The sequence below is a fragment of the Populus alba genome, chromosome 13 (assembly GCF_005239225.2).
Source record: "Populus alba chromosome 13, ASM523922v2, whole genome shotgun sequence".
NCBI lineage: Eukaryota > Viridiplantae > Streptophyta > Magnoliopsida > Malpighiales > Salicaceae > Populus > Populus alba.
The window spans coordinates 12,042,316-12,054,771 of record NC_133296.1 but is presented as its reverse complement, the minus strand read 5'-3'; the positions used below and the strand labels follow the sequence as shown (position 1 = coordinate 12,054,771).

Here is a 12,456-nt window from a genome sequence, read left to right as displayed (position 1 = left end):
TTAAAACATAAAAACAAACAATTTCTTAATCAAATACATTCAAAACTATAATTAAAACAAAATATAATTTTAACCATACCGCACCACACTCATAATTGTACCCTAAGAGTAATGTTGGATTTGCTTTCATAGAAACAAGTGTCTGGTCATAAAAAAATATATATCTTATTTTTAATTTTTATTTTTAGAAAAAAAATGTTCATGATATTGACATAATTGTTTTCATTCAAAAAATAAATAAATAAAATCATCAAGATTACGACCACTTTTTTCATAAAATATCAAGATTATAACCTATATAAAATATAAATTTTATTTTATCCAAATCAGAGAGCTATGGTAAAAAAGTTACGTCATTAAGAGCGTAAAACAAATCTCACATTAGAATCTAGTTTTCAAAACATGTTTCTTGTTTGGATTGGATACGTTGTTATCTTGTCAAATGTTTTCTTTTTCTTTTTCAAACATTTTCATATTGTTATTATTAAGGTCAATAAACTCCTTTAATTTTTTGATTATATAACAAATTAATGAACCATTTATAATATTGTTTTTTGCATTTTTAAAATGTTTGGATTAATACGTTGCATTATCAAATTCTATAAAATAAAGGCATAATGGTCCAGAGCCATCGCTCAATTTATTTATGGACATTATTATGGTTTATTATATAATAAAAATATTGATAAGATTTTTCCTTGAGTGGACTTACATATAAAATGTTTTTTTAAAAATAAAAAATCACAAGTCAAATGGACAATTATACAAAAAAATCATATGTAGTTAGCCAGGAAATAACCATATATATTTGAAAATACTTCAGATAAATAATAAATACTTTAAGTGTGATTTAAAAGTCAATCCTAATTTTTTACGGGACCAATTCCCCATGGAATTTAGACACATCCAAACAATTATCTCGGGAACTAAAATCACCTCAAAACAAGACAAAAAAAAAAAAAAATTATTCTCAAACAAGCTAAAATTTCTTATATAGTGTCTTAATCTTTGATGTAAATAATTTATCATAAAACTTAGGGCATTTGAAATGGTTATGAGCTCTCATCATTATCAGAAGATATTTGAACAAAGAAGCTGATTGAAAACTGAATAAGTGAAATAGATCATTTTATCTTTTATTGAATATATTTGAGCTTTATTTTTTATTAAATACATTTCCCATGTGTGTTTTAGACTAAACCACATCTTTTAATGAGTTGTGCTTTTTTTTTTTTTTTTGTCTTATTTTGTTTTTTGAAAACAAAAGATATTTATTTAAAAATATATTTTTGGCATTTTATTTTCATTCATGATTAGATAAATATAATGAAAAATTCATTTAAACCTTTTGAACTTAGTTAAATTTCAAGACATACTAGGGGCAATCCCTCTTTTAAAATCTCGAAATGTATTTTTCATTCCCAATAAGCCTTAAAAAATAAAGTCTTGCTTAGAATAATTTTTAAACCCCAAATGTCCTTTCCACTCCCAATAAACATTAAGAGGGAAAGTCTTGCTTAGAAAGATATAGTTATGTCCAAAATCGAACCCAATTTGTTTTTTTCTTACAAAGTTTTCTTACAAAGGAGAGGCTCGAACACGAGACCTCATTGAAGGAGGAGAACTCTATTGCCAGTTGAGCTACATGCTCATTGGAATGCCCTAGCATATTAAAAGATTATAAATAATATCTATACAGCTTGTGATCCCACAATATTTATGTTGTGCATATAATTCTTTATACCATTAAGTCACAAGTTTTCATCAATAAATGGGAAATCAATATAACATGAAGTAAGATGCTTTTATTTTAAATGTTGAAACTCTCATTTTGAATCCAATATTTTTTTTCTTAAAAAAAAATAGTCTTTAATTTATCACAAATCCATGTGAGCCTTTCATTTTATAAATGCCCAAAAACAATTATAAATACATCAATTTGACATAAATGGTTTAAAATCCAATATAAAAGTAGCTTAATCTCTTGATGCATGGAAGTTGGCTTGAAGATGTCCTTATAATTATCTCTTTACATGAAGTTAATTTGACTATTGGATATAAAATCTTTAGCATTTTGGTTTCATGGATGTTTTTTTTTTTTATTCGATAATAAAAGATATTTTTAGCACAATTTATGCATATAAATTGATACTAAATTTTTTCTTCAAATGATTTTGAGGATATATCCATATATTGGCCCCAATAATTTAAAGGAATACAATTTTCTAGATATTGGCCTTACAATTTGAACAATTAAAAAATAGAATAAACTTTCTTAACTTTCTAAAATCTACCTAATTCATATCAATAGGTTCCTGATTATGAGCACTTGTCAATCAAGAGCTATTTTTATCCTAATACAAAGAAAATAGTTGATTTATTAGGCTATGAAATACTTTTTCTTGAACAACATACAAAAAAAAAAAGTGGCGTTGAGAAGCCTCGAAAATAATATTCAACACGGAGGAAATTAAATATTTTCCTCAATTACTATTTAAATTGCTTAGTAAAAAGTGAATAGATCTTTTGCTCTATAAAATCCACGTTATTATTCAACATATTATGCATAAAACCTCAATAAACTAGGCATTATAAAATAAAATATGTTAAATTTAAAGGCATATAACCTCAATCTAAAATTATTGGAAGAAAGATACGGAAAAAGAAAGAAAAATAAGCTACCACCTAAAAGAAAGTTGAAAAGGACTCATTCTAGATAAAAGTGGAAAGCATAGGTAGATTTTAAAATACCATGTTTAAATGTTAGTAAGTAAAATAGTTTTTATTCATTTTAAATTAGGACATAAAAATAAAGTATCAAAACATATAAAAATTGCATTTCCAAATCATTTGAGCGTTAATTCTAGATTCAAGCCCATGCATGAAGAATTTATTAGAATATTTATTTTTTGTATTTAATTTATTTTATTTTATTTTAAATTAATTTTTTTATGATTCTGGATTGTTTTGATATGCTAATATTAAAAATAATTTTTTTTTAAAAAATATATTTTTCAATAAAAAAATATTTTAAAAATTAAATCCAAAAAACTACATAAGAAACTTTGGTCCATCAATTCATAAAGAGATTGTCCAGTATAGTACCAGGTGTCTCCTTTACTTCCTACAAAATACCAAACCTATCCCCCTTTCCTCGACATCCAGAACCATAAACAAAAAGCAGCAAACAAGACAGCCAGTGTTCAAAAAGACGGCAATGATTCCATGCTTCTTTGACAACCGATGAGGCACCATCTTTGATCCCTTCACTTGGGGTCCCTTCAAGGACTTCCCTTTTCCTTCATCTAATTCACTTATCTCTCATGAAAACTCAGCATTTCCCAACATTCACATTGACTGGAAAGTGGAAGGAGACCTCTGAAGCCCATGTTTTCAACGCAGATCTTAAAAAGGAGCACGTGAGGGTGGAAATTAAGGATGGTAGGGTGCTTCAGATAAGTTGGGAGAGGAATGTGGAGAAGGAAGACAAGAATAAGACATGGCATCGTGTCGAGCATAGCAAAGATGGATCGGATTAAGGCTTCTATGGAGAATGGTGTTCTTGCTGTGACTGTGCCTAAGAAGGAAGTTAAGAAACCTGATGTCCAGGCTATTGAAATCTCTGGTTGAATGGGATTATACCTCCTATTGATCTTCATCAAATGCGCAAATCTCATGTTAGTAGCTGAAGATCTTGGTGTCCTTGTTAATATGCATTCAAGTGTTTGCTTGTGATTTCAGGTTTTCTTCTCTTCTTTACTCTGTTCGTCTGTAGATCACAAGAAATTCGACTGGATGTTGATTTTTAAGCCAAAAAAAACAGCAAGGTCATCAATCAAATACACTATTCAGGATGACATTAAGCTAATAAAACCCAAACATATTCTTCTTCAGGACGGAAAGCTTGAATTTCTGAATTGGCTAATAGGCTCCATCATGCTCAGGGATGAAATGGAAAAATTAAAAAAAGAGAAAAAGCAAAGCTGATGAAACATCGAAAACTAGCAGAGTATCATAGATGAATAAAGTAAAGTAAGGTAGCAGACTTCTAAAATAGTAGCAAACTTATGCATCTGCCTTTTCAAAGAGAAGATACTGAGCTAGAAAGTAACGTCTATGGAGGGGAAAGCTTCAACTATCATACGTTCAAGATGTATAGACTGCAAGTTAAAACACCAATATTCAGCCATAGATAATTGCTTAGATCAAGTGTATCTGTTAAATTGTAAACACGTCACAGGTGCAGTCATTTCCACGACTTTATGGAAGCCAAAAGTGTCTTGGTTGCTTGAAGCAAATCGCATAAATTAAAAGTTTAGTAAAATAAAAAGTAAAATAAAAAACATTATTTACTGTACGGAGAATTCACTATAATTTATGTTTTGGCTGCAGGTTATTCAAAAGCAGAATTGATCTACTTCTTTCCCTTGAGCCGCGCGTCTGTGCAGAGTAAATTAATTAACTCGACATTATTCAAGAACAATGTTCACTTCAAGAAGTGAGCAGTATAAAGTAAATTAATTAACTTTACACTGTTTATTTAAAAAGTGCAGACCTAGTAAAAAAAATTTATTTTTTTTAATTGTATTTTACTCGAAAAATTAATATTTAATATTATTCAATGACACTATATAAATTAGAAGGAGATCACATGATGACATAACATTTACAAAATTTGATCACAATTCTAATTTTATTTCTGATGATATTTTACCTAATTTTATGCACACTAAAAAAACCACGAAAATAGTAGTTCTTATTGGATGAATTTTGTACGTGAAGAAATTATAAATAGGTTAATAGAATAATAAAAAAATATTTGATATAAAGTATTATTTATTTAATAATATAATAGTAGTAGTTAAATTTACAATATTTAAATTAAAAACCATCAATATTAATATACATCTTTTTTAGTTATTTTATAACATCAATTTAAAAAGCATTTTTAACTAAACACATTAAACTATTTTTTATTCAATCTCAATTTTAACCACAGTTTTAACCAAACATATATAAATACCAAACTAATTTTGATCAAAAGTACTTTTTATAAAGCAATTTTTTTCAAACCATAACCACAAAAATTATCACAATACCAAACACACTAGCTGAGTAATGATTTGGTTTGTAACAACTGAAAATTCAATTGCATAAAGCTAAAATTCCTTAACCGGACATCAATGAAGCAAGCATGCTAAAGCAGGCAGAGAAGACCAGAGAATTCCATGGGAAATCTTCTATTAGACATGTTAGAAAAAAGATCATTGTTAGATTCCAATGTCATTTACAACAACAAAACCTAAATTCCAACGTCATTTACAACAACAAAACCTGCAAGCAATAATATGCTCAAACAAATATGATCCCATTCTCCTTAATAGTATCAATAACAATTCCAAGTTTACCTTCAATCCGCTCATCCTTTCGAGGTTCATATGATATTGCATACACATCGGCTTCCTTGGATCTCTCAGCAATAAGCTTCCCTACAATTCTACAGGCATTGTGATCTGTGAGTGATGGTAAACTGTGTCTAAGATCCTTGGCATTTGTAGTAGCAACTGATATCACTTTACTTGTTCCTCGGTGCATCACTTTTGCCTGAATAAATTTCCTTGAAAAGAAAACATTTAGTAAGAATGGCTTCATATACATTTCTGTCCTCTGTTTCCAAGATTTTTTGTTAGGTTTCTTCTCAAGTTCACCTCGAGATCTTCTGGTCCACGCAGCTTGAATGAAAGAATTCTGCAGATTTCAGTGACAAATATCAGAGAAAGTTTCTTCCTTGAAAGGTCATCTGAAACAACACTAATTTCTGCTCTAAAGATGACGCGGAACCTCTAGGTTCAAGCAATTCAGAGGATTCCATAAAAGTAATGCACGACCAACAATAATAATTACCAAAAAAAACTATCACACATGACAGTAAACCTCAAATTTCTGTAACTCTTCTGTTGACTGTTAGGATGCAAAATACAGTTCCAGGGAAGATCATAAATAGCATTGAGTTCTATTTATGGTGATCATCAAAGGTAGATGCATTAATACAAAAACCATATTTTAATGCTTTGTGGAGAAATTCAGAGGTGAATCAATGAATCAAAATTTCATTCGCAAAAACAGAAAAGAGGAAGATCAATGTCGATTGATAGGATATTAATCTGTAGCATTTTCTCCATGGTGGCTGCAAATCACATCTAAGCCATGACCTGAATAGCTACGAAACAATATAACTATAAATGAGAGCATATTTGGAACAAAAACTACTAAATTATTCCTTTTCCTTCACCATACTAGGACAGGCATCAATGTCTAATGCATCAACATGGAGAAGCAAGTGCCCTGCTTTTTTCTTTGTATTTTCTTGTGTTTTTTTTTTTTTAATATAAAGCAGTAGCCATAGTTTAATAAGGAAAAAATGAACAAGATGATTACACAAACGAGGGTAGCTACATCATACTGCAACGAGTATGTCCTTTAGGATAAGGAGCCTTCCTGGTTCAGCTACCATACTAATAGTGAGAAGATACAAGCAAGTAATAACTGTTTTCTAACAATTTTTCAGCTGTAAGAATTCATTGAGAAACTAGCGTGTTTCATCATCTTCTACTACCGAAAGTTGTGTAAGATACGAACACAACCAATCTAATTTTCTATAAAATCAAATGATTTCTGATGGAGTTGACCTGCTCCTACTACTATATCAAAACATAAAAATTGGGACTTGGGGTCACTAAAATAATAAAGTTAAGACCTTTTCCATTTCCCTTCATCCTCAGTTTTCACTAAAATAGTGCAGATTTTGCATCAGCATCTCATGCATATCACATTGAAATCTCATTTTCTTTCTTCTTCAAATGTTACCACTCATTGAGAAAATATAATAACACCCCACATCGCAAGAATTGAAAAAAAACTTAACCATCTCTCTATAACTATAACTAGCTCCACCCACTACAAAAACATCTCTAAAAAATACCCAAAACCACAGAAAAGCAGAAAAACGTGATACTCAACATATTATTCAAAATTGTTTCCCTTTTCAAAGACTTTCTCAGAAAACAAACAGAGTGTAACGAGAGATTGAAGAAGAAAGTGCATACCTTGTTGAGTGAGGGTGGGTTGTTGTTGATTGAGATGTTTATAGTGGGAAACGAAGAGACCCATGAGATTGAATTGGGTTTGATTGAGCGAGACGACTGAGTTGGGATCGAGTCCGTGGAGAGAAGTGACCGAGTTGAAAGAGCTGCAGAAGAAGATAATATGCAGGCCATCTTCTTCAGTTCTTTGTGGGAGGAACTAGTGGCTGGTTTGAGTAAAAATAATATACTTATGGACTTGAAGTTACTGGCTGAATTACAGGGTTCATGGCATTCTGGATCGGGTATGTGAGTATAATTATATCCCATTTAATTTTTTGATATTTTATTTATTTAATATTTTTAAACTTGAAATAAATTTTTTTATAATATTATAAATATCTATTATAATTTTTACAGATTGAATTTATATTGTTAATTTTCATAGATCAAAACTTAATTACAACTAATATTTGAGTTAAATAAATTAGTCTAAAATTTGTTATAAGCTTTATCTAACAATTTAGTCATAATATATCAAATCAATTAAATAAAATAGAATAATCAATTGCAAAAGAATAAAAAAACATATAACAACAAATTAAATTTGTTTTTATAGAGCATACAATTTAGATTAGGTTGAGTGAGTTTTAAAAATTTAGACCAGCCACTTAATATATAATATCTATTTTTAAGGTTTTTTTTTTACCTATTATTGTTTGTGATATTCTTATTATTTAACTTTCACAAATTGAGTTGAATGAGGTCAATTAACGAAGATATTATAAACGAATCAGGTTTTTTGAACACCCCTATTGAATTTCCCCAACCGTGTGAGTTTTAATTTTAGTCAAAAAACAATATTTATCTATTTATAAAAGAGTTTATGAAAAAAATGGTTCATGAGCATAAGCTATTTTTACTTAATTTATATACAACAAATTTGAAACTTGTGAATTGAATTCAAATTATAAGTTAAATTAATTTTTGTGTTTAGAACTATTTTGAAAGTATTGATTTGAATTCCAAATTAAATTAAATTCATAAAAATATGCAAAAGCAAATCAAATGAGCTATGGTAATTTCTTTTGAAATTAACATTGAAAATAACATTTTAAAAATACTCGCTCTTTTTATCCTTCAAAAACCCTACAAAGTAACTTTATATGATCCATAACTTTCTCTGTCAAAAAAAAAAAAAAACATACCTTCTGTTTTCCCTTTCCTCTTCGAACCCCACATTCTTTAACATCATTGCTTTCTCCATACCTTATTTAGAAGCAAAGCACATGTGGAATTGAATTTAATATTGATTGATTCAAATAGCCTATTGACAAACAAACATAGCTTTGATGCCCCTGAGGGCAACTCAATGCATCCATAAATTAAAAAATTTCAATACTCCAGTGGCCATACCAGACAAAGAAGTGAGTTGACCAGCTGACCTGCGTGTATGCCTGTTTCCGGTTGCTGTTCAAAGGGCAAAAGAGGTGACAGATGCCAAATGTCTTGGAGATGGAGCTGCACATGATGGGGAAGAAACCCTCTTACTTTACTGTGAGACTTTAAAGCCATAAGTAGTGCTAGCAGCAGTCTGTCTTGGCTCCTTTGCCCCGGACTTTTATAAAGTAGCACGTTCCTCTACGAAGGTGCGTTTCTGACCACAGTAGCAAGTGTTCTGTAAGGAACTGTGAAGGTGCGTTTCAGACCACAGTATCTGTAAGGAACTGTGAAGGTGCGTTTCCGACCACAGTAGCAAGTGTTCTGTAAGGAACTGTGGGACTACTAGAAAAGGCTTATGCTTATCGAGCCCTCAATTAAGAGGAAGATGTGATTTACTTTTCCCTGTTTTTCGCAAGTTAATCAGAATCGCCAAGATCCCCTCTTGTTCTTGCTGCTTGGGATGGGCAGGAAGAGGTTACAGCCTTTTATGTATTAAATTGTTAAAAGACGGGCGAATCAAACAAATCAATTTGCCTCAAAATAATATCATCCTTTTATTTTTTAAATTTTATTTCTAATTTCAGCAGATCAAAATAATAAAAAAAACACTAAAAAAATTAATTTTAATTAAAAAATACAGGTTAGACTCAATTCCAAACGGGTTCTAAAAACTATACAGAATCACGATCTCAACTTAGAAAGATAATAAAGGCTATACAGAATCATGATCTCAACTTAGAAAGATAATAAAGGCGCCTTTCGAAAAGGAAGAACCGAGGCCAAAGAGCTGCAATTTACATACTTATTACCATACAATATTACCATTCATAACGCCTTCCATGCTATTGATGCCTCCATTATCCTAAAGATGATAACAACATAATATGCCAAAGACATTACAACTTCCATATGAACAGAGAATGCAAGTACATCTAGGTAGGTAGGGCATGATTCACAACTGGTCCTCTCTCTCAATTTCATGCAACCATGGGTGGCACTCATCCAATTTAGTTGGAGTTACTCTCTTGCGTATCAACATTTCAACAGTTGGGAATTCCCTCTTCCTCCCACCTCTTGGCCTAGATCTGAACTGCCGATCAGACTCCACAAAATCACCCTGATCCAAAAGTAATCCAATTCAGAATGCCAATTCATTTTCTAGACATGTTAGCAATACAGATTTCCACGTTGATGAGCAAAATGTGTTTGAAAGACCTGCACATAGAACTTACAGGAGTATAGACATGCAAACCAGACTTTTCATGGTTATCTCTCACATGTTTGTATGCGAATCTCATGTCACAACCTGGAAATCCACACAAAAAAGGCCTGTGTTCAAGGTGCACTGCCTTCACATGCTGATTAAGATTTGTTTTCTGCACACAAACAGGAAAAACCAAATTAAAAAAAAAAAAAAAAGATTCTGGGCAAGCAGATAATGGCTCACTTATCAGAATTAAATACTATAAAAAATAGAAAAGTGGATAATATAACATTAGTGACATCTTACAGTAGAGAATGTGTGCTGACAACCCTTGAAATGGCATTTGATTCTCTCTGTTGAATCACTGGCAGGTTCATGGGTGCGGAGATGCCTCTTGATGTTCTTTTTCAGCTGTTTTGTGCCACATATATCACAGTTAATGTATTGGTGGCTGGAATGAATGTGGGCCTTCAGGCATTCCTTATTAGAAAAATGTTTCATACAGCCTGGTTCTAAACACATTGCCTCCACGTGGTCCAGGCTCACTGCATTAGAGAGGATAATAATCAGAAACTGCATGTAGGATAAATTGATGAAATTCCCAATCCTGAATAACTTCCTCATTTCAAAAAAACATCAACTGTGATATTAGTGTATGCGTGAAAATAAAGCAACTTACCATGAGAATCCTCGTGCTTTCGCAGCTTTGATGGATATCTGAATGCCTTCCCACATCCCGGCTCCTGGCAAGCATACTGCTTCTCACCTCCAAAACTACTGGAGGGAGAACTCTCATCATGAAGTTCTCTAACATGCCTTTTCAAGTTGCTTGGGTAAACAAATTCACGATTGCAATTCTCAATTTGACACCTGAAAAGTTTCCCTTCATGCTGGAGAAGGTGGCGAGTTAAGTGATCTTTCCTTCTATAGCTGGCATGGCAATCATCAAACAAGCACTTAAATGGTCTCTGCAGAATCAGAAAAACAAAAAAAGTAAGAAAAACATTAGAAGCAATAAGTTCTTAGATCACCAAAACTAGTCTCAATAGACACAAACAAAAGCCTTCAAACCTCAAACTCAACAGGCACGTGATTGAGGCTCACTTGATGGAGCTTCTCAGGAGGTCTCCCAGCCTGATACTAGTCCATTCAAGTCCAAACTTGAAGCCTCTCGCATTTTGGAGTTCTCTGAGTGGGATCCAATGCTCACGCATTAACTTTCAGATGTTTTTCTAAATTAAAACGGTACTCCTGCAAAATACTTACTATTCAATTCGTGCAAATGCTACAAAATGACCCACCTTGAGCAGCGTCAAAAAAAGAAAATCATTTGAACAAATAAATCAAATAGAAAGCAAAACCATGAGTGCAAGCAACCTATAAAGGTAAAAATCATGGTCAAATACCTCAAGAGAATGACTTTGCATGTGTTGAATCAAATACGCAGGCTTTTTGAAACTAGCACCGCATTTTTCACATGTGTTGGATTTGACTCCCTCCTTTCCCTCATCCCCATCAACACTTTCCTCGTCCATCTCCTCCTAAGCAACAGAAAAAACAATGGTAAGGCTGCAATTCAACTTAACCAATCTTCAATTTCAAAGTAGCCATGTTCTTAAATAGCCCACAAAAGAATTAGGTTCCAAAGCAACTTTAAGATCATGTAAATTAATACCAAATAAAATATAAGAAAAAGAACCACGGGATCATAAAAAAAGAACAAAATCCCAGAATAATGAATAATAAAATCTGAACAATTAACTAGTAATAAAACTGACCACAGACACAATCTTGGTCCTAATTCGATTAAAGATTAAAATATAAACATATTTCCCAGTTCAACAGGCGAAACCAACAATACAAGTTGAAGCCTACCAATACTAACTAAACAGACACAAACATATAACGAGAGAAACAGAAATTCATGTTTTAAGACAGACCTTGTGATGAGTGAGGACGTGAGAAGTGATAAGAGACTTCTTAGATCTGCAAATACCGCAATAATCACAATAATACCGCCTTATATCTCTGAATATAACTGGCCTTTCTTTCTCCTCTTGTTCTTCCTCCATCATCGCCATCTCTCTCTCTCGAAAGGGTTTTGATTTTTTTAAGTTTTGGTCCGGACAGATTGCAGAAAGAGGAGCCAATGGAAACCCTTCTACACCTATAAGAACCCTAGTGGCTGCTACGAGCCCTGGACCTTGTCGCTCTTGCTTTTTTATTTTTTTCTTTCGAACAAGGTAATTATAATTACATTTTGCGCATGTTTTTGGGTTAAAGAAAATCAAAAGCCCAAAACAAACCAGAAGGCTATAAATTAAAGTGGGCCCGATTCACAGACACAAGAGGTCCACTACATAAAAAATATTATTTTAATAAAAATTTTAAATAAAACATTTTAAAAAACACTGTTGGATTACGAAACAAAAACAATTTATGAGTTTATTTAAGAATATAATAGATTATTTTTAAAAAAATATTTTTTATTTAAAAATATATTAAAATATTTTTTTTTATTTTTTAATTAGTACATCAAAATAATTTTAAAAAATAAAAAAAAATAATCTAAAGTTAAAAAAATCAAGAGTTTTAAAAAACATGTTTGAACAAAATGCCATCCATTTGGATATTGCTATTTTACGCTGAATAAGATTAAGAGCCTGCTTTCTTCTTCATTTTAAAATTATTTAAAAAAAATGTGAATTTTTTTTTAAATCAATATTT

At 31.4% G+C, this 12,456-nt stretch overlaps 2 protein-coding genes and 1 pseudogene across 2 annotated transcripts; 1 reads left to right on the top strand and 2 right to left on the bottom strand.

Moving 5' to 3' along the window:
- Positions 1-3,217: 3,217 nt before the first annotated feature.
- On the top strand, positions 3,218-3,664 carry LOC118035451 (17.3 kDa class I heat shock protein-like; annotated as a pseudogene).
- Positions 3,665-5,214: 1,550 nt separating this feature from the next.
- On the bottom strand, positions 5,215-7,387 carry LOC118035452 (uncharacterized). The gene is made up of 2 exons (XM_035041025.2): positions 7,107-7,387; positions 5,215-5,748 (listed from the first exon to the last, which is right to left on the bottom strand). Exons 1-2 carry the CDS (start codon positions 7,275-7,277, stop codon positions 5,353-5,355), a joined length of 567 nt encoding a protein of 188 aa, XP_034896916.1. The 5' UTR covers positions 7,278-7,387; the 3' UTR covers positions 5,215-5,352.
- Positions 7,388-9,309: 1,922 nt separating this feature from the next.
- LOC118035453 (transcription factor IIIA) lies at positions 9,310-11,970 on the bottom strand. Its single transcript, XM_035041026.2, has 6 exons — positions 11,670-11,970; positions 11,136-11,270; positions 10,409-10,697; positions 10,036-10,274; positions 9,758-9,901; positions 9,310-9,642 (listed from the first exon to the last, which is right to left on the bottom strand). Exons 1-6 carry the CDS (start codon positions 11,808-11,810, stop codon positions 9,478-9,480), a joined length of 1,113 nt encoding a protein of 370 aa, XP_034896917.1. The 5' UTR covers positions 11,811-11,970; the 3' UTR covers positions 9,310-9,477.
- Between the last annotated feature and the right edge of the window lie 486 nt (positions 11,971-12,456).

Excerpts from the sequence above, each read along its gene's own strand:
- LOC118035452 (XM_035041025.2), bottom strand. The coding sequence starts at position 7,277 with ATGGCCTGCATATTATCTTCTTCTGCAGCTCTTTCAACTCGGTCACTT. Across the intron at positions 5,749-7,106 it reads ACCCACCCTCACTCAACAAG|AATTCTTTCATTCAAGCTGC; the intron begins GTATGCACTTTC and ends TGAAATCTGCAG.
- LOC118035453 (XM_035041026.2), bottom strand. The coding sequence starts at position 11,810 with ATGGCGATGATGGAGGAAGAACAAGAGGAGAAAGAAAGGCCAGTTATA. Across the intron at positions 10,275-10,408 it reads AAAGCACGAGGATTCTCATG|TGAGCCTGGACCACGTGGAG; the intron begins GTAAGTTGCTTT and ends TCTCTAATGCAG. Across the intron at positions 9,643-9,757 it reads GTTTGCATGTCTATACTCCT|GGTGATTTTGTGGAGTCTGA; the intron begins GTAAGTTCTATG and ends CTTTTGGATCAG.